This window comes from Poecilia formosa, unplaced genomic scaffold, assembly GCF_000485575.1.
Source record: "Poecilia formosa unplaced genomic scaffold, Poecilia_formosa-5.1.2 Scaffold211, whole genome shotgun sequence".
NCBI lineage: Eukaryota > Metazoa > Chordata > Actinopteri > Cyprinodontiformes > Poeciliidae > Poecilia > Poecilia formosa.
In genome coordinates this window covers 178,363-199,552 of record NW_006800150.1, presented here as the reverse complement: position 1 = coordinate 199,552, position 21,190 = coordinate 178,363, and the positions used below count along the sequence as shown (strand labels likewise).

The 21,190-nt window shown below is 40.3% G+C and overlaps 1 protein-coding gene across 2 annotated transcripts in view; it reads left to right on the top strand.

Moving 5' to 3' along the window:
* Positions 1–9,469: 9,469 nt before the first annotated feature.
* The window catches only part of LOC103148713 (uncharacterized), a 17,820-nt gene continuing 6,099 nt past the window's right edge, over positions 9,470–21,190 (top strand). The window contains exons 1-5 of one of the 2 annotated variants that reach the window (XM_016679439.1): positions 9,474–9,650; positions 11,566–13,636; positions 14,175–14,274; positions 17,626–17,703; positions 18,054–18,158. In XM_016679439.1, coding sequence (XP_016534925.1) covers positions 9,611–9,650; positions 11,566–13,636; positions 14,175–14,274; positions 17,626–17,703; positions 18,054–18,158 — 2,394 coding nt within the window. In that variant the 5' untranslated portion in view covers positions 9,474–9,610. Of the gene's footprint in view, positions 9,651–11,565; positions 13,637–14,174; positions 14,275–17,625; positions 17,704–18,053; positions 18,159–21,190 lie in introns of both variants that reach the window. The other variant, XM_007567606.2, reaches the window with a different exon arrangement.

Here is a 21,190-nt window from a genome sequence, read left to right as displayed (position 1 = left end):
GTGCATTTATTTTTGAGGTATTCTGTGTTTACTCCTGTTCCTGTCCTGTCTTCCCTGTGTATTTAGTCCCACCTGTTGTCTGTGTTCCTTGCCGGGTCCTCGTCTATTGTTCGTCGTTTGCGCCATCTCCGTTTGTTGCTGTCACAGTCAAACTGGATAGTCCTGTGTCGGCCTCAGCTCTTCGTGTCAGTCTAGAGTTTTATACAGTTGCTACCGGTGCTGTGCCTTAGCTTCTGCCTGCCTGTCTTCCTGGACTGTTTGAGCTTTTGTTCATCATTAAATCACCCTTTTCATCTACATCCTGGGTCTGCCTGCGTCTACCTCCTCACCAACACCTACAGATCATGACACAGACTGTCCAAATGCTCGTGCAATTGAATGTGAGCAATATTAAATTATAGAATAATCTGCATAAGAATGGTAGGAAGCATTTGACTGGTTGCCCACAGATCAGTCATGTGCATCGTGAACAAGATGGGTTCTAAGACTGAACCCTGACATAGTCATCAAGAACGGTGGAACTTACTTCGACCATCTTCCACATGTTGCGTCCTACTTACCAAATAATCTGGAAAGCATTGGGGAGCTTGTTTGGAGACGTCAGTTTTGAGACAAATGTCTAACAGGATATCTTAGGCTCATGTAGAGTGGAACGTTGAGTTCACATGCGTGTTTTTAGACTGTGGAGAGAAGTTGCAGTAAACACAAAAAAACAACATGCAAACCAATCACAGAGCTCAAGCTGGTTTCAAACAATCACAGTTTGATACTTTCCCTCCATTTACAAATGGATTACACTAAATCTGTGATTTTATAAACAGCAGCTTTTATTCTTTTAACTGTGTCCACCATTGTTCCGATCAGTTTACTGGAGTAGCTGATGGTGCTGCCAACAGTTCACAGTTGCCAAGTCTAATTAGTAACTGGCAGGACAGAGGCACATGTATGAGACGCGCATGAGAAACAGGTTTCCTCATTCAAAACAATCACCTGTCATACTCACCTTGATCTTAGCCATTAACCCGCCTCGCCTTCTCCCGACGAAATCCCAGACCTGACGCAGAGAGAGAGAGAGAACGTCCTCATTATTCACATTCTTGTGCATATCCTGAATAAATCCTTTAACTTAGCTTTTATTCGGAAAAAAGTAAAAGCATCTGAAGAGACTTCTGGAAAAACACACAAAAAAAGACTATTTATAGATGGTGAGTTAGTCAAGCACAATTCATTTCTGCAGACACCAAAAAAACAAAAAAACAAACAAAGTTGACATAAAAAATAAATGCTTCTTTGAGAGTACTGCTGTGGTCAGGAGGGGTTTTATTTGCTTTGGTTAATGACAGACCAGTTTTCCTGCTTTACATTAAAGCAGGTCAAACAAAAAAGGGTTTTTGAGAGACGGGTTTTCTCTCAGGGTGAGAGGTGAGGACATTTTCAACGACTTCCCATGCAGCAAAGACAAATAAATTATAAATATAAGATAAGTATTGTCAATACATATGCAGGGGAGAGTGTCACACTTCCAAGACTACAAGACAATGTGTGCCATGCTAATTCTGGGCAGTGTTGATCTGAATGAAGTAGCTGCAGAATTTCATTTGCAGGGAATACTTGTCATATAGGAGATTGTCAAATGTGCCACAAATCCATTCCCCCCCCCACCGTGTACATCAAAACAGTACACAGCATTTGTGTGCAAAGGGGAAAAATATCCTCTTTCCTCCTCGTATGCAGTGAAAAGCGTTCATACCTTACCATACAGATGATAATAGTGACAGAAAAGCACCAAACCTGGATCACTGACAGACACAGTTCTGACAGAACGAGACGAGACGTTTCCAACTATCAGCCCAGGTACTCAGGGCGCAGCGACAGTGACAGGACTGGTTTTATACAGTGTTGGATGAAACAAGGGGCAGTATGTCTGGTTACAAGTTGACCTTGGCAGGTTTGCTACCTTGTTCTGCACTTTGATATTTAAGTCAGTGGGAACAGTTGTGAACTCCTTTCTTAGGATCTTAGATGGTGGATCCTGGCCTTCGTTTAAACGCTTAAAGTGATCTCAGGTTGGAAACAGGTGGCGACCACTGATCTAAAGAAAATAGGGATGGACTGACATGTTAAAAACCCAAACAAACACTGGTTTGAGAGAAACGTTTCTTTCTTGGTCTCTCTCTATGCATTTTTGAGCTGTTGAAGAGTCAAGCTGTTGGCTCTCAGCCCATCTCAGTTACACACAACCATGTTCGCTATGACTTACAACAAAGGGCCTTTTGAGTGGCAAGTCAACCATGCATGCAGTTTGTTTAGACTGTGGAAGAAATCTACAGTAAACGGGAAAAAATCCAGTCATGCGAAGAACATGCAGACTCTTCATAGTAAGACTCCAGCTGGGACTTAGCCCCATGACCCTCGTATTTTGATTCAGCAGGGCTGACATCTGCACCACCTACGCTGACTGGAAATGGGTTTCACTTCGACAAACATTTTTAGAAAAGTTTCTAACACCCACGGTTTGATGCCTTGCCTCTATTTTGAAGTGGATCGCGCTAAAGCTGTTGCTTCATAGGCGAAATCATAAACTTCTTTCAAACAGTTTGTCCGTTAATAAACGTGTTTCCATAGATGTATTTTTTGTGCGCATTTTGGCACTAAACTCGGAAGGTTTATAAAATCCAAACCTCCAGCTTTTAGGGGAAGAATCTCTCCATTTTATGCGAGATCAATGCTAGTTTGTAACCTCCAATGTGTCTGACGAAATTACGCTTTGATTCGCTCCAAACATGTAGATGGAGACACACCTTAGTCACATTTTTTTTTCTTTTTTTCTTTTTGCTGAGTGAAAAAAATTGCATGGTAATTGAATGGAAACAGAGCTATTGTTTTCTCCAATTTACCATAGTATCCAGTGGCGCTGCCAACAATTTGCAGTGTCAACATTTTTTAATTACTTTCTGACAGGGCAAGCACACAGTTTCCTCCTGTATGAGACATAAACTTCCTCATTCACTTAACAGGCATGTCTTACAACAATAAAAAAAATTACTTCAGGAATGTTTTACGCGTCTATCATTTGTAGTTGTTTCATGCTACACACAAAATACTCTGTTTTTCCTGTGTTTGAAATGGGAGCAGCGCAGTTAAAACACAGGTATAGACAAAACGCTGTATTTTGTTGAGCAAATTATGCATCAACCATTTATTCAACATCAAGATTATCCATCTAATGTTTACCAGTATGGATTTCTTCTTTTTACCTTTAAAGATAAGATGAGATTAACTTTATCATCCAAAGAGAATTTGTCTTGGTTTCAGACAAATCCAAAATCCAAAGCGATAACATGACAGTCACACTTAAAGCCACTCCCATAAATCGATGCATTACAAGAGAAATCATGCCTAATAGAGACATAGTACATTTTTAACCTCTAGAGGACTTTTATAGTCACATACATAATATAATTCCAGTACAAGGCACACTGGTCACATCAAAGCCCAGCATAAATCACAAAAATTACCTATATCCTGTTTCTGTTTGTGTCTGTACATCGGTCTGTGTGTTTCTCATCGGCTCGCAGATCGATTCCCGATTCCCATGGCAATTGTAAAAATCACTTTTTTCTCTAACTCTTATTTTTAACCCTGTATTTCTGACTTTGTTTTGTTTTTTTCTGTTTTTTTTTCCAGTCCTTTAAACGACTGTTGGTCCAATCAGATAAAACCACATAAACAAGAACTGAGCAGCAGGTTTTATGCAACCAAGTGCAGCAAAGAGCGCGGAGAGCTCTTCGTAGTTGACGTAAAACAGCAGCAAACGCTCGGCAGAGCACAGGAGAGGCAGCTTCTTCTACCAACACTCAGCTGTTTAATCTAAATCAAGCATCTCAAACAGGAGAGGCGTTTTTCAGGTCGGCAACACCATCACTTCGGACAATGAAGGAAACTCTTCAGTGCAGCTTTCAATCTCCTCCTCAGGGGGTTTTGAACGCTTCCACACCTCACATCTTGTTAGGAAACATGTCACAAGTGATACCAACTCAGATGATAGGACAGGACGGGATTGGGGGTACAAACAAGCTGCCCCAAAATTCAGACTTTCACATAAAGGTTTCAATTTTTCCGTAAGAGAAACAATTAATTGTTCAAAAGCTCTACAAGAATACACTCAGTAAAAAGACAGCTGCTGCTTTTCTTTCTTTCTTTTTTCCTTTTTATGTTAACATATATTGACCAGGAGGATTGCGTGGTGTGTTGTTCTGAAATCTTGTGGTCAGCTTGAAATTGTTTCAGAACCTGGTAGAGATTCTTCAGTATTTCTTCTTCTTTTTATCATAACGGTAAAGCAGGATTGTTGAAAATCATTCCTGGCTGTCGAAGAGTTTTATGAGTATTTTGTTGGACATCAGGTGGATATTCTTAGAGAGGGGGACGGGGGGAGGGAGGGACAAATTTTCTCCATTTTCCTTACATGCTTAGTCACAGGAAAGCTGCTGAATGTGTGAGTAAAACAGGAACAAAAACCTGAGCTGTGGAAACATGGCAAACGTTGGCTGCTTGTTTCTGAAATATGTACTTAGAGTTACTTCCACATGTATAACATAGGCCAAAAGTCTACAGTCTTCAGCCTCTGATGTTTGGGGAATTTCAATTGTTTCATAATAAGAAATCCCAAATATGACGGAAAACATTTTTTTTACTTACTCAATAACAGTGATTGTTGCCTGAAACTACGTCCTTAATGGATGACAGTCTAACTTCACTTGACACATTTGTGTTTGAAACAGGAAAGCATGGTTCCACATCCTCAAAAAGATCCAGTAAAATACAGTTTTATCTAAAGATGGAAGCCATCTTAGAAAAAGTTTACTTTATTTTTTTTTTTAGCTTTGCCTTTTGAAATCTTAAACTATTAAAGCAGATGCTAATCATCTGGATGTTGTCATATAAACATCTGAAAATAGGAACATGTGAGAACTTTTTTCTTTCTTCTTTTATATATTTTAATATTGATTCTTGGGAAGGGAGCATCAGTGAAGGAGGACACTCATCACTGTGCTCACAGCCAAGGTGTTTTCCAGGCTTTGTTCATCTCTGTGTCCGTCAGTCAGTTAGGGTTGACCAAAACTTTGGACTGGTTTTCCTGGTAAGAGCAAACAACACAACCCTTTCTGAGAAGACAACCACCCACTATCTGGTTCTTATCTCTCTAGCAGACTGTTTCTGCATCTGGTGCATGACGCAGAAACACTCCCTTCTCTGGTCATTGACTTGCACAAGGGACACTTGGCCACATGGGATAAATACTACTTATTTAAAATGCAAAGATAGCAATAAAATAAACATTTAATAGCATTAGATGAATCTGAAATTATATCAGCAGTTTTGATTTTTAATGCTTCCCTCATCTGAAATGAATTCAGTCTGTTTCTTCAAGACTGTTTGGGTGCAAAACCAGCACATTTTAGTCAAAGAGGAGAGGGAATCACTGACGACTTCAGATGCTTTTGATCCACGCAGCACTGTGGGTCTCCTCCTGGGCTTAGTACACCAACATGGATGTCACTTCCTCTTTCAGTCACATTGTTCTCAATTTCATTATAACCCCTAAACCGCAGAGCTGCAAATACTAAAAGGTGAAATTAGACTTGTATCGTACATGTAGAACACATTCTCTGCCCGCCACAGAAGGAGAGCATCGCTGAATAAACCGCGTCACAAAGATCACAGCAGGCATGTCAGCAGTGTAAAGGTTTACCGTTATGGTTATGAAACAATATGAAAAACTTTGACCATCCAAAGCCAACATCTGAAAATGGAAAGATAACCGCTAAGATAAATAAAGATAAGTTTACAAAGACAGGGACGTCCAACCTGAACGTCCAAGCGTTCGCTGGAGAAGCAGCGAACGCTCACTGAGCCACCTGCCTGAGCTAATCCTACCGAGGAATCCGGGGTAAATCTTGAAAATCTGTCTTAATGAGTGCCCTCCACTCAGTCTGACTGATCTGAGGACTATTTCGCAAAAAAAAAAAATAAATAAATTGAAATGCAAATTTCAGTCTGTAGATGTTTAATGCTGATAAAGACATCAATGAAAAGCCTGGCATTTGTCACTGCAGTGAAAGGTGGTCCTACAAAATTCTGAGTCACACTGGGATCTTCAGGTTTTAAGTTTCAAAAATTTTGAAATATTATTTGAGCCACTTCATGTTTACGCACTTCTTTGTGCTACATCATGATAAAATAGGGAAGAGAAAGCCTTCTCTATGGTACTGTTAGGACAGAGCCCATAAAATGTTTGCTTAGAAATTATCCTAAGAGTCCACAGGCAGTAAGCAGAGTTAGAAATTGAACAAATAGATGTGTTGAACAGTCTTTTGTGTTGTCTTAATTTGCTCTTTTATTTCACCTGCTTACAAGTGCGGAAACAGAAGCATAGGAGGGCAGGAGGAAAAGAAAAAGAAAGTTTTCTTAGTCCTTTTTAATCCTTGAATTGGGCTGCTTTGTGTTGTTTCAATGTATGTTGTTTTAGAAAACATTTGTATTATCTACAGTATTATAAGCCACTCAAAAATGTAGGTAGTCAAGTATTAAGGCACCCAACTTGCTTTAATAGAAAAAAAAAATCATGTTGAAGTTTATGATTTTTCTTTTCTTTTTCACAGGCGTACTCTGGTTTATTCTGAAGAGAATTCCTCTAACAGTTAAATTACTAACATGTTACACATAAAGTGAGCACATTTTGAGTGTGTGTATAGTCATATTTTAGTTATTTATTTGTAGACACAAGGCAGTTTTGGATTTTATTGGTTAATAATATGACAGTATGAACGAGACAAAATTATATGCAACTGAGGGATCAAGTGTCTTGTATGTCATAGGGTGGTTCACACTGCAGCCTGAAGTGACTCAATTCCGATTTTTTTTGACGTAATGCGACCTGTATCCGATCTTTTCATGGCAGTGTGAACAGCACAGGTCGGATTCTTTTTCAAATGTGACCCATATCCGATACGTATCTGATTCAAATGCGACCTAATGTCCAGGCCGCCTTCATCCGAACTGAACGTCACTATTTCTCAACAAATCTCACTATTCTGCGTCCTGATAAGCGCAAGAGGGAAGAAAAACAACAACCATGACGGATTACATGAGGATTAAGTTGTTAATATGCTGCTCCAGCCGGACAACAACTTCAAATATGTAAGCTAAGCTGCACCGTTAGCCTCCATATTTACTTCCGCAAACACTGAGCACTTCTTCTTTTTATGGTGGTTGGCAGAACACTCAGAACGCTGACGCTATTGCGCCCTCTACTGCGCATGCGGGACACTTTCAGGTCGTTTGCCCGTTTACACTGCAGAACGCATACAGGTCGCATTTACTGGCAGTGTGAACGCACCCTATGGGTGTTTCCCTGCATTAAATTGAGTAATCCCAACACATGGTTACTTTGCTGAATATATATGTTTGTCTGTAAATATTATTATTTTTCAGATGACTACCAAAGCCTGCGAGGATCTGAAGCTGATGGTTTTGGAAAACCGGAGACTGTTGCAAGCAATTCTCACTAGAATGGCTCCCACTTCTTCTGCTGAAGATTCAGAGTCACTGGATGACTCTGAATGGTTCCACATCCTTTTTGAGGATGTGGAACCATGCCTTCCAGCCTCTGCTCCAGAGGAGTTGGAAGCCCTGAACAAACAGCTGGAGTCAGGCGCTGTTAGAAAAACTTTTTGTATGTATAATACTTAAAAAAAAATTAATTAGTCTTTCTCTTCACAGTATTCTTCTGTCGAGTGTGTAAACATTGACTTAAGTTCTTTGTGTTACTTTTTAAGGTAAATGCCTTGGCTGTAATTGGAGGGAAAGACTTGAGAGCTAAAGTTTACAACATATTTCCTAAAATCATCTTGAACAGTCTCAGTACAGCTTCCTGGGGCAAAAGGGGAAGAGAAGTTTGTCTGCTCACAAGCAGTTGCTGACTGTAATATTTATTAAGTATAAGTCTGTGTACTTTTCATCCTCAAAATTGACTGGCTGAAGGACTCAAGGAATCGGAAAGACTATGGTGCTACCACAGCAGCTTTGGGAAATGACCATGCCAATGAGGAGGACAAGGCTTTGTAAAACAAATATTTCTTTTGGTGATTGATAACCCATTTGGGGTGACACATGGTGGCCCAAATGTAAACACTTATAAATGAGAGGGATAGGAAGAGGCATAGGGACCAACACCAAGTTCCACTTGCATACATAACACATCTTAGGAAAAATAGGGGAAGATAAACAAAACCAAGGGGACTTGGAGCCCCAATGGCACCATCACATTTACATACATTTACATTCACACCAGTGGGAACACAACAATTTTAAGAATAGTCAAGGCTTTTTTTTTTTTCCTTTTTTTTTTTTTTTTTGAGGGAGAGAGGATTGTGCATGTATCAACAGTGTAAATATCTTTTTTTAAATTACATTTTTAAATGATATTTTTAAGCAATGGTTGATTTTGAAAATACTGTCTTCTGAAAACCAAATTGATGCTGTACCACTTAACTTAAAAAAAAAAAGTGCTCCTGTGTTATATTTTGTCTTGGTAGTCTTCACCGTTAAGTCTGTAAATTAACAAATCCTTTGCAAACCGTTAAGTTTTTGTAATACATTTTTCAATTTGTCACAAGATTGGATTAATATCCCTAGGAAATGGAACACAACTGTTCCACATCAAAACCTTGCATTAGAAATGAAAGTTGCTGCTATATTTCCAGAACCATATTTCGAATAAAATGCGAAAGTCTGCTGAAAGTTGTCTAATTTTGGTCAATTTTGAGTCCGGAAAACGTCCTCACGAACGTCCGGCGGACGTTCAACTCAAAGTCCTCCGGACGTCTAGTGACGTTTCATTTGGACGTCGATCAAACGTCAGCGGACGTTCAGCGGACGTCCTCCGAACATTCAGTGCTAGCCGGGTACAAATTGTTGAAGAATCCTCTCTGCTTCGCTTTTAATTTCATATATGCTCAGAACAAACCCCGATGTTTTCGACCATACTCAAATGCGGACGTGGGATTTTATTTTTCGGCAGCTTCTCACGCAAATTTCAAAACTGTACCTCAAGTTTGAAACCAGCTTCCTTTTCTGTTCTTCTTTTAACTTTGCTTTTAAAATACAAAAATAAATAAATAAAATAAAATAAAAAAATAAACATGACATTAAGACAAACCTTGAGTAAACTGAATGCCTTTTTTTATTATTATTACATTTTAAAGCATGAATCTCTCAGGGGGAAACCTTCAACTCATTCAGCTGTATTTTTTTCCCTCCTCCACCTCTATTTTTAACCAAAGCAGATGTATGCCATCTCCGCCGGTTTCCTCCTCCTCCCTCCCCTCAGGAGGCATTTTACCATGCAGGCCAATCACAGGCTGTCCCAGATAAAAAAAAATAAAAATAAGAAAAAAAGCAAAGGGGAGGCTGCACAGTACAGCCACAGTTGATGTGCTTTTATAGAGACACACGCACAGATTCTGCATCATTTTCCTCACCTTGAACATCCCAGCTCACATGTCTGCACAGAGGTTTTGATTCGGCTTGTAACTTCTCTGCCAAAATGTGCCTTTTCAGAGCGGCCCTGCTGTTTGCTGCACTGGGTGAGTAATTTCTTTTTTTTCCTTTTCTTTTTTTTGTCTTTTGAAAGCGAGTCATAGCAGTAATTAAGACACCCTGAACTGTTTTAAATCATGGGTTTATGCAGAGGATTTCACAACTGTTATTTACTGAGAGACGTTTTTTTTATATTTTGGTTGCTTATCACTCGGCGGCACGTGTCCGGAGACTTTTGGTTCAAAACTGTGAATGAGTATTTTGTAATGTTTAACTTTTTTCTGAGAGCCGTGCATTTGTTGCATCATCCCCTCAGTTTTCAGGATGAAAACTTGCTGCTGTGATAATGCAGCTCAACTTGATGCCACAGGGAAACTGTCTAAATTGCTAACTCCTTCTTCTTCCGCATCAATGAAAAGGATCCCTCACCTAGATATCAAATGACAAAACTATCTGGGTCACATTGTGGACACAATGTTTAAAATGTGGCTTCTACATGTTATGCAGAAGAGAAACTGAAGAATTAACAAAGGAGCCCATCTGTCATGTTGCAAACAACTTCATCTCTGTGCTTCATCCTGAAACCAATAAGAGAAAACATTAGTGAGGTATCGTCTTTACTAGAGATAGGAACTTGGATTTCACAAGTTAATAACTTTTTCTTTTTTCCTTTTTCCTGAGTGATGTGTTTGAATGTTTGGGAGCGGAGACAGGAGTGAGGTTATGATACCAGTGTGTGAGCCCACTCTAAACCAGCAATGACATCATACTGAATAAAAAAATGCGTTTTTTTTATGTCTAAGTGTGTTGATTTTATTTACTAAAAAAAAAAACAGGGCTTTTGTAAACAGCAAATGAAACTGGATTTAGAATAAAGACAACATCCTGACTCACACTTGATTTTTTTTAAAAAACTATTATTATTTCTCCATCCCATACAAAATTTTTCGGTGGCCTATGTTATATCGACATTGCCGTGAAAGCATATTTTCTCAGCATGCCGTCCTAAATGAAACGAATGTGTTTTAGTTAGTGTATAATGGTGAATTATCAAGTGAAATTTTGATCCAGAAGAGTCAATATTCTGAATATTTTGGATGTTCCCCTGGTTCCACATCCCTGATTTAAATGAATGGGTCCTTATCAGGCCTCAGCAGAACTTGACAAAATGCTTTGGAGGGAATTCAGGTGCGTTGAAGCAGGAAAACCTCTAATGCATACAGAACTTGACCCTCCCCGGTCTGAAATCGGACCCCACTGTTTTACTTTGTACAGCTTCAGATAAGATTAGGATGAAACCAAAAGCTTTGTTTCTATATCTGCCAGATCATTGAAGCTGTTGGTTATAAATCCCACTTGAAATGGATTCCATTAAATTTAAATGGGTTCATTTAAATTCAGCAAAAAGATACAGTTAGCTAAATGAGTATTTTCATTTGGACAGTTATGTGAAGAGTTTTTTTTCCCCTTGGCATATGTCTAAAGAGTAAATGTTCTTAAGTTAGTGTTTTAAGCCTACACTCACATTATGCTGTTGAATGTAGGAACTGTATTCACATAGTTTCAGTTTTAGCCACAAACTTTCAGTATGTCTTAGAAAAACAAATTATATTGCAGACAGTAGTTGAAATCCAACCCTCAGTTTGTTGCAAGGCATATGAAGAAACTTTAAGTTCTCTCTGGATGGATACTGAAAACGTGAAATTATTTTATCATTATTTTAATTATTTTAAAGCTTTTAGGGAATTTTGAACATTTTTAATCATGTTAAAACAGTTTGACAAAAGAAACCGGTGGATTTCATTCGTTGTTTATTACTAACAATGGATCCCATAACTCTATTAGAAAACTGACTAAGCACATATTGAAGAGGTACCTGTTAAAAATGAAGCAACAGTAAGACTCAAAGAGTTAGATAATGGTTGTTAACAATAGATCTCCTCCTTATCTTGTCTTTTTCAGATTTCATTTCCTGTGCCACATTTTTAGCACCTTTAAACATGGGAGGAGTCACAGGCCAAGTGCAGTTTGACTCCAACAACCAGACAGCCACCTTAAACGTGTCAGGTGCAGGATCCTGCTCTGCAGTAAACATTTCCCTCACTGTGTTCCCCGTCATGTACGGCCACTTCGCTGAGCCCTGCTCTGAGGCAAACATTGGTGTCAGCGTCTTCACCTTCACTGGCGATCCTTCCTCCGCCTCTCCCATCAATGTGTCACTTCTCTTTGGACAAATATCAAACTTGGATGACCTCTCACTGTCTTTGGAGACATGTGACGGCATTAAAATATGCACAGTTGTAAGTCAAGGTCAGACACGACTGACTCGCCAGGCGAGATTCACAGAGTCTGTTGCTGGTAACATTTACATACGTGCTAATGTAAATAATGCCAACCCTAGGCTTCTTGCTGACCTCGTGACTATTGGTCAGGTGAATGCCCCAGAAATCGGCATTAACATCTTTGGATCCACAAGTACAGCAGCTAATTGTACCATACTGCTTGGTAGTTTAGATGCAGCATCTTTAACAAATCTGGGAAGTGTGAAAGTCGGAAACCCTCTGAGTCCTCAGAAATCCCGTCTGGATTTTAGTAGCTTTAGAGTGTACTCGTATCTTCTCCTCAGGGTAGGGTCCAGTTACAATTGTGCTCAGGTATACAACATGCTAGAGAAAGAAGTGAGAGCTGTCATGAACATGAGAGGAATCAGTGGATATTTCAACTTCCGTCAGGCTTCACCGTTTGACGTGACACAGCTTAGCGTGAATCTGGCAAACTTAAGGGAATTATTTGGCCCCTACCACGTCCACAATTTTCCTGTCCCTTCAGTCAGGTCAGGCCAATGCTCAAATGATAATGTGGGTGGACACTGTAATCCGTTTGCTGTTGACACAACTTCTGAAACATACCCTGTAGGGCCTGGATCAACTCATGACAAGTATGAGACAGGTGACCTGGGTGGCAAACACATGTCTCTTTCTGGTAGAAGTACATTTCAAATGACATTTACTGACTTCAGCCTTCCTCTGTTTGGACAGAACAGCATTGTAGGTCGCTCAGTTGTGATTCACCTGGTCAGTGGTGACAGGTACGCGTGTGCTAGCATTGGCTATCCTGGTGCAGTGACAGTAGCCAGTGCCACGTTTCAGACCCCTGTGGTGGGAAAGATTATCTTTACTCAGTTGGTGAACAATCCCTTGTCAGATGTGTCCATCTTTATGGATCTGTCGTACGGAGATCCCACAACAATAACGACTCAACACCATAACTGGCACGTTCATGAATTCCCCATTAGCTCAGAGAGGGATGATGACGAAGGGAGGTGTATCACAACAGGTGGTCACTGGAATCCTTTTAAGATCAGCACAACTGATAGCAGCTATGCCCTTCACTGCAAACCATCCTGCCCCCTATGTTGTGAGGCCGGCGACCTCGCCAACAAATATACCACCATTAATCTTGACACCGACATAGGTGGCGTCAAATCCAAACACTTTTTCACTGACGTCACTTCGTGGTTAGACATATCTGGCATTACTGGTCGTTCTGTGGTCATCCATGAAGCAGAAAGGGGAGGCCCGAGGATCGCTTGTGCCAATGTTACTGAGGTCCGGGTCCCTACAGCCAGGTTAGGGACATGGTTTGGCCCTGTATCATCTGGTGGCCAGGTGAGATTCTCCCAAGCTGTCCCTCAAGGCCCTACAGAAATCACTGTGTCCTTAAAAAACCTGCAGTCCTTAGCTGGAGGCTACCACGTCCACATCTTGCCCATTATTGTTGGCAGCAGTGATCCTTGCTCAGATACAGACATCCTTGGCCACTTTAACCCACTGGCCTGGAACACATCTAGTTCTCCCTCACCGGGTGTGGGCACCGTGGACCAATATGAGATAGGGGACATCAGTGGGAAGTTTGGGATGCTTACTGGCCGGAATATGTTTGACGCTGTGTACATGGACCCTAACATGCCGCTTACTGGACCTTACAGCATCATGGGAAGATCTGTCGTAGTCCACTACACCGATGGATCACGGTAAGAACCAACAAGCATCCAAGTTTGATAATAAGGAAACAGAAAGGTAGAAGTTATGAAATGTTTTGCCGAGTATTACCACAGGTTCCTTCTTCTTAAAAAGAACTGGGTAGTAGCATTTTCACTCTAACCACAAATTCCTTGTGCAAAAGATCAATGGTTCAAAGTTCTGCCAAAGAACAGGAAGTACTTATCCTCCTGAAAACATTTAATAAAATGGAAAAGGCCATAAAAAGTGTCAGGAAGGTGTAAAATTAAAACACACTGATGCCTTTACAGATGAAAGAGAAATCCAAGATGCACCCTAATCTGGCCATAGTATCATATCATCCCAATCCATTGAGGGTACCTGTGTGAATCCTCAAGCCATGATCTTTTAATCATGGGTGTTTTGTGTTACAATACTAAGATACTGTATGTTCCTCTTTTAGAGAAGATTACTAACCAGAATATAACAGAAATAACCCAACAAGATTGAAGCTACTGGACTTGGTTATTTCAAGACTATTTCATGAAGCCATCTGTGTTTTCTCTACAGAATGATGTGTGCAAATATCTTACCTGGCCCAAATAACGATGGATATTGGACACTTGCCAAGGCTACATTCGATCTAACAGTGACTGGGACAATCACACTGGTAAAAAACACATAATTACCTTAATCTGATCTGCTCCTTGTCTGCTGCGGGATGCCAAAATTGTCTGATTTCATACAATTCTGTATTGTCTTTGGTTTGAGAACCACAGGCTAAGCCAGTGGTGCCTAAAGTCGGTTCTCGAGGGCCAGCATCCTGCATGTTTTAGTTCTCTCCCTGGTGGTAGTAACAAGCTCTTCAGCATGTCTTAGGCCTTCTAATGAGCCATTATTTGATCCAGGTGTGTTAAACTAGGGAACTTGAATGAAAAAAAGATGATGGGCCGACTTTGGGCACCACTGGGCTAAGCAAATCAAATTCAAATCCAAAAGGACTTTATTGATCCCAAAGGGAAATTAAATGTTATGTTTGTATGGTTTAGGTTTGTGCTGGTTTTTTGTGACACCCACATTATCCACTATGCGTGTCACAGTGGGTAATGTGACACCAGAGTGTCACATTATTGTACCCACACAGTAATGGGTGTGTCACACAGTAATATTCTGTGTGACACACACAGAATATAACACACACACACACACACATTACTGTTGGAGATGTGGTTGTGCTCTTGTGGGTCTGGTGCAGTGATAGTATTGTATCAATCAATCAAATTTTATTTGTATAGCACATTTCAGCACCAAGGCATTTCAAAGTGCTTTGCTCAAAACACTCACTGTTTATTCAAGTTGAACATTGAATAAACAAAAACATTACATTTCCTGCCGAGTCGAAGTTCTGTCCTTCGAATCGGCAGAGAAAAAAAATAGAACAGCGGGGGAGGGGCAGGGGGGACTCCAACCCGCACCCCTTTTCAAACAACAGGGGGGACTCTAAACCCGCACCCCTTTCCAACAACGGGGGGACTCCAACCTGCACCCCTTTTCAGCAATAGGGGGGACACCAACTTGCACCCTTTTGCGGGGGGGACTCTAAACATGCACCCCTTTTCATATACCATTTTCTCCCTAGTGCTTGAAACCGGGTTGGAATTCAAATCCCAATTGTTATGTTCCATAAGCAAGTCTAGACAGGTGGGTTTTAAGTCGAGATTTAAAGGCACTCAGTGTTTCAGCTGTTTTACGGTTTTCTGGAAGTTTGTTCCAAATTTGTGGTGTATAGAAGCTGAATGCTGCTTCTCCTCATTTGGTTCTGGTTCTGGGGATGCAGAGCAATCCAAATCCAGAAGACCTGAGGGGTCTGGAAGGTCGATAAAGCAACAACAGATCTTTAATACCCTCCGATAATACCCTGCAGGCACCCCTGTCCACTGTTTTAGGTGTTTCCTTGTTTCCAAACACCTGACTTAAATGAAGGGATGCTTCTGGAGCTTTTGGTGGCCAAAGAGGAGGTCATACAAATCCTTCGAATCTGGTGTGCTGGAGCAGAGACACATCCAAAATATGCAGTGCATTTAGATTCACAGTAAGCAAAATTTCCATTAAATAGTATTGGGAAGATGTTAACAGATGATAAAAGAGTGCTTGAAGCAAAAGAGGCAATAAACAGACAGGAAATGGGGGAAGCAGTGCTAGTGTTTAGAATTATGGCTCAAGCCCAAACCTGACCTCGAAATTTGAGCCAGACAGGGCCAGAATTGATGATCGGGTTGCGTCGTGTGGTGTTGGCTTTCTGTGGCGCATTTGATAAATCTGCAATATGTACAGTACAGAGAAAACCAAATGAGAATGTGTTCCATAAAGCTGTGTTATTCTGATTTTGATAGTCTAAATCAGTGGTCCCCAAACTAAGGCCCCGTGGGCCCGCCTCCACATTTGGTCCGGCCCCCTGAACAATACCAGAGAGCATTTAGATTTTTTTTCGTATACCATATTTTCCGGACTATAAGCCGCTTACATGTGGATTTTTCTTCAACGACCAGGGGGCTCTTTAGCAGGAAGTGAATCATTGGAAGTCAAAATTGGAAATCAAAGAAGAAAGCGCCAATTAAAACGGAATTAGGTTTTAATAGGGAATTGAAATTTGAGAATGTTGTTGATCAGTTAAATAGCATTGAGGGGAAAAAGAAGATTTTTTTTGTTTTTTTAAATAATACTGGGATCATTATGAGAATTTGAGGTATAGATATTAGGATCCAGTAGATGGCAGTAGTGCAACAATAATGGATGCAAGCTGCCATTGAAATCTAAAGAAGAAGAAGAAGAAAGCGCCCATTTTCATTTAGCACATGGTATTAGCAGACACGAAGGATCAGCACTTTTACTGTTAAAGTTACCATTCGGAAACTACCGTAATCAGTTCAGTTAAATCTAAACTTGGCAACTTTTTCTTTCTTTTTCAACCGTAATAAATGTGATATTCAATTGACCTGTTATGACTCAAATTTTTGGTGTCCGTCCCCCTCTGCTGCTGCATCGCTGTGGAAAACCTTGAGCGGCAGAGATATCTGCGGCTTATAGCCCGGTGTGGCTTACAGTCCGGAAAATACGGTATTTATTTCATAAATAGTGTTATTTCCTGGATTTTTTCTGTGAAGAACCCAGAGAGGGTTATTTGATTGTGCTTTCTGGGAAACAATAAATTTTTACATTTAGGCACTCCTGCAATCATCACACTTTTTCTGTTGCAAACTGACTCCGGCCCTCCACCAGAGAAGGGAAAAGTTATGTGGCCCTCACAGGAAAAAGTTTGTGGACCCCTGGTCTAAATATAGGAGTAGCCAGCTTACCCTGTTGAGGAAAGAAAGTCGGGAGTAGATGGTCCGCAACACACAGCGTAGCACACTGCACAATAAATGCGCATGCAGCTCCGCTCTGCTCAGCTCCTATCAATCACACATCCCAGATGATTTGCACTTGACTCGCACGACAGTTACAACAAGCGATAAAATGTTCCATTGGATCTGCTCCATCGATGGAGCTGAAACATGTTAAATAAAAAAAACAAGAGACGTTACACTGCTCACTTAACACCATTAGTCGGGTCTGACCAGACTCGGACACGATGCCTGTGGGCTCGGGGTAGATAGAATTTTTTTAGGCCTTATCTAAACTCTAAGCAGAGGCAAAAGTTTCAGCTTAGCTTAGCATCTTTCTGCTGGTTAACTGAATGTATGTGCACTAAACTCTGAGGCTCACCCTGATATCAGCTGTTTATGTCAGCTGCCATCCAGAGGCTCCACACTGAGTCTTGCTTTACACCTAAGCCTCCACAGAGCTATAAAGGAGGAAACAACAACATGAGCTTGTTCTGGTCTGGCCAAATAATTTGGGAAGTGCCTCAGCAGTTACTAAAAAGAAAACATATATTCATTCAGTATAAATCACTTTATTCAGTTGACAATAATCTGTACGTCTACTAATGTCAGGCACCTTTGGTTTCTGTCCCTTCAAGAGCCAGCAGGTGTTTCCTGATGGGAGTAGCAGTGATGTCACACTGAATGTGGACCTTAAGTCACCTGCAAGTCAAAGTGTAAGTAAAGGGTAATAGGGTTAAATAATGCAAAACATTACAATGTTAGCCACCGCCGGTCAAGGATCCCAAATGAACAAGTGTGGAGTCTTGAGTTCCTCCTTAAAAATCAAAGTAAATTTCAAACATAAAAAAAGCACATTCATGCTATAAATTAACATAACGCAAAGAAAATGTCTAGTTTGTGTTGTCACTTTATATTCTTATCGTAGAACAAGTTTATTGATATTGATCAGAGAATCCAGTTGTCTGTTTGCTATTCCTATTCATGTGTGTATTTGCACTTATGTCCATCATTGCGACAAATAAAGGCAGCGGAAACATAGTTTGTATTTTAAATATGCTTACAGATTCCTGAGGCCTCCCTGTTTATCGCAAGCAACCGTGTGGATACCACCAGCGGCCTGTGCACCAGCGTGGGACACACTTTCAACCCCTTCAACATGAAACCACAGGTGAGGCAGGCTGTTGGGGACACGTCATCATATGTAAATACATTCAGAGATAATCTGAGGATAATTTGAGGAACACTTTTTCATAAAAGAAACAGCAGCAAACTAGGAGAAGAGCATGCCGGAAAGTGGCCACATACTTAGGATGTTGTTAGCTTACTTGTTATAAATACTTCAGTTAAAAGGACACAGTTTTTTTTTTGTTTTTTTTTTCCACAGAATTTAAAACCACTATGGAACAAAAACACCACTGCAGAAGATATGCAAATAGAAAAATTACTTACAGTAGACTGTGGAAACAATTACTTCTGGAAGTTCTTTAACAGCCTTGATAAAATGGTGATTAATCTCATATAACAGGTACTCACTGTCTAACCCCATATAGTTTGACTCTTTGTGTGTGTGTGTGTGATTTCTTTTCCTCTTCCAGAGCTCCAGCTGTTCGCTACAAAACCAGTTGAGCTGTGTGGTGGGGGAAATTTCTACAAGGCATGGCAGAGTCAGCCTGAGAAGGAGAGAAGTTTACTCTGACAGCAACATCCAGCTGTCAGGAGACCACACAGGTGAGACGACTGGAAATGAGGGTCTGTAGATGTGGGGAAATGTCAACGACTTAAGCATCAAAGATGGTTTTCAGTTTTACGTGCAACCATCCGTTTGTGCCATTCACCATGTCATCTTCCACTCTGTCAAAAGCAGTGAGTGGACTTTACATACAAAATGTTGCAAACTCATTGCCTCAAAAAAAACAAACTTTGCTTTCATAAATTCATGTTTTATGTGAAAGCTGTACATTTTAAGTTTACACCACTCAAATAAATTGATAATTACATTAACTTGTGCAATTTCAGTGAGCATAACTTAATAAAGCATCACTTGACGAATTTTCTTTAGTTTGACTTAAACTAAATTTCAAAGACGTCTTGACATTATAAGATATATGCAAATAAGCTATTTGATCAAGACTTTTCCATGATAAACAATATTCTGAAATGTTACTTTCAGCAAAAAATTTTTACGGCCTACATCACCAACAGCAGCACTATGTTTGTTAACATACAGACATTAAAGAAACATGGTGTCATCAGAGCTCCTCCCTCCCCCAACACTGACATCAGTTGCACAAATGACAATTGAGTTATGTTCATTTGAAATCTTTTATTAAACATAATGCTTTGCTTTATAGTGTAGTAAATCTTAATCATTTTTGTTGAATCCCCAAAAATGTCTGACTTGATATTCTATATTTGATCCAAGTTGTCTACAGGTCTTTTGTGTTGAAGAGTGGTAACAGCATCCTTGCGTGTGCCGACATCCTCCCAGAATCCCAGCTAGCAGAGCAGATCTTTCCCAAAGTGAGCTCCTTTAGCCGGTGAGTAACAAACTATCCTGATTTCTCTCAGGATTCACCTGGTAAAAACAGGATTATTTCTAAAAACACTCATTCTGTCTATTTAAATTCATTTGGAACATTCTAGATATGGGGGACATCTGGTTGTAAATATTAAGGTTAGCTATAAGTTTAACAAGGATTTAACGAGTGTTGTACCTTATTCCTAAATTGCATCGTTTGGAAGATTTTGTTATTGCCTTGATTTTCAGTTTGCATCTCTTGTTCTTGTTCTTCACACAGCCTTGTTATTGATTTGTTTGCACGTCTTGCTGTCAGTCATGTCTAATGGCCGACAAGAACCAAGTCAAGCCAGGAAGTACGCAGAGATAAACATTGCGCAATATACGGCTTTATTAATGTTTTTATTGCAAACAGAAAGTCGTAATCTGGAAACAAAAATAATCGGTGTCACACACATTTATGGGTTAAACCTTTGCTATGTTTTTGGTTCAGTTTTGAGAAGAACTGAACAGTTCAGAAAATTGTTTTTTTTTTGGTCTGAATTATTTGTTCTCACAATACTAAAAGTTATTTATTTATGTTTATACCCAGATATGATTTCCGAAGGAGAGTCGCAAATGTTCTGCTTGCAGACATGGTGAGCATCACCATCTTGCCCGGCTTTCCCGTCGTTACAGAAGACGGAGAGTGCCAAACGGTCAGCTACATGGTGTCGGGTAAGGAAGAAAACCACACACCAATGACCCTGACAGAAGACATTGAACGAAGTCAGAATGCCAGAAATAATTTCTCTTTCTCCATTTAGATTGAATAAATCTGTCATACCTTGTAAAAGAATTAACACCCTTGTACTTTTTGACATTTGACATTAATTTTTATATGATAGACCACCACAAAGCGATGTATGACAGTGAAGTGGAACTTTTTAACTACTTACGAATACAAATCGAGAAAGTGTGACATCCATTCGTGTTCAGTGCTCTGAATTAATACTTTGTGGAGCCACATTTGAGTAAGATCACAGTTATAGGTCAGTTCAGTTATGCTAGGTCATAATTGAACTGAATTGACTGAAAGTGATCACATTCAGCACCACAAAATGATTGACTCAGCACAGCTATAAAAGCGAGAAAACACACCTGGCTAACAGCCAGACTGACATATGAGATTCTAATGTATTTCCGTTTTCTGCTCTTCTGAGAGAAACAAAAGGAACTTCTCATGACCTCTAGCTATACACCTGTTGGAGGTGATTTCCCCCATCAACCATCCAGACATAAGCTTTTATCTCCAAGCAGTCAAAGACCAGATCAGATCTATATTTAGGTCTGGTTTTTCATTCCATGCACTTTCAGTTGTACCACTGGTTTTTTCGTGCCCCAGTTTCAGGTCTTTTGCAGTCGCCAACAGGTTAACTTCCAGGATTACGCCGTGTTTTGCTCCATCCACCTTCTCGTGTGACCAGCTAAAGAAAAGCCTCCCTAGAACATGATGCTGCCAACACCATGTTTCACAGTTGACAGGTTACACTCAGGGTGACGCGATGTGGAGTGTTAGCCTCCACATCAAAATCCCTTTGGTGTCTCCTGACCAGAGCATCTTCTTCCACACGTTTGCTCTGCTTGCTGATTGGCTTGTTGACTGCAGACCTGAGGCTTTCTGTCAGGATTACCTTTAGCCA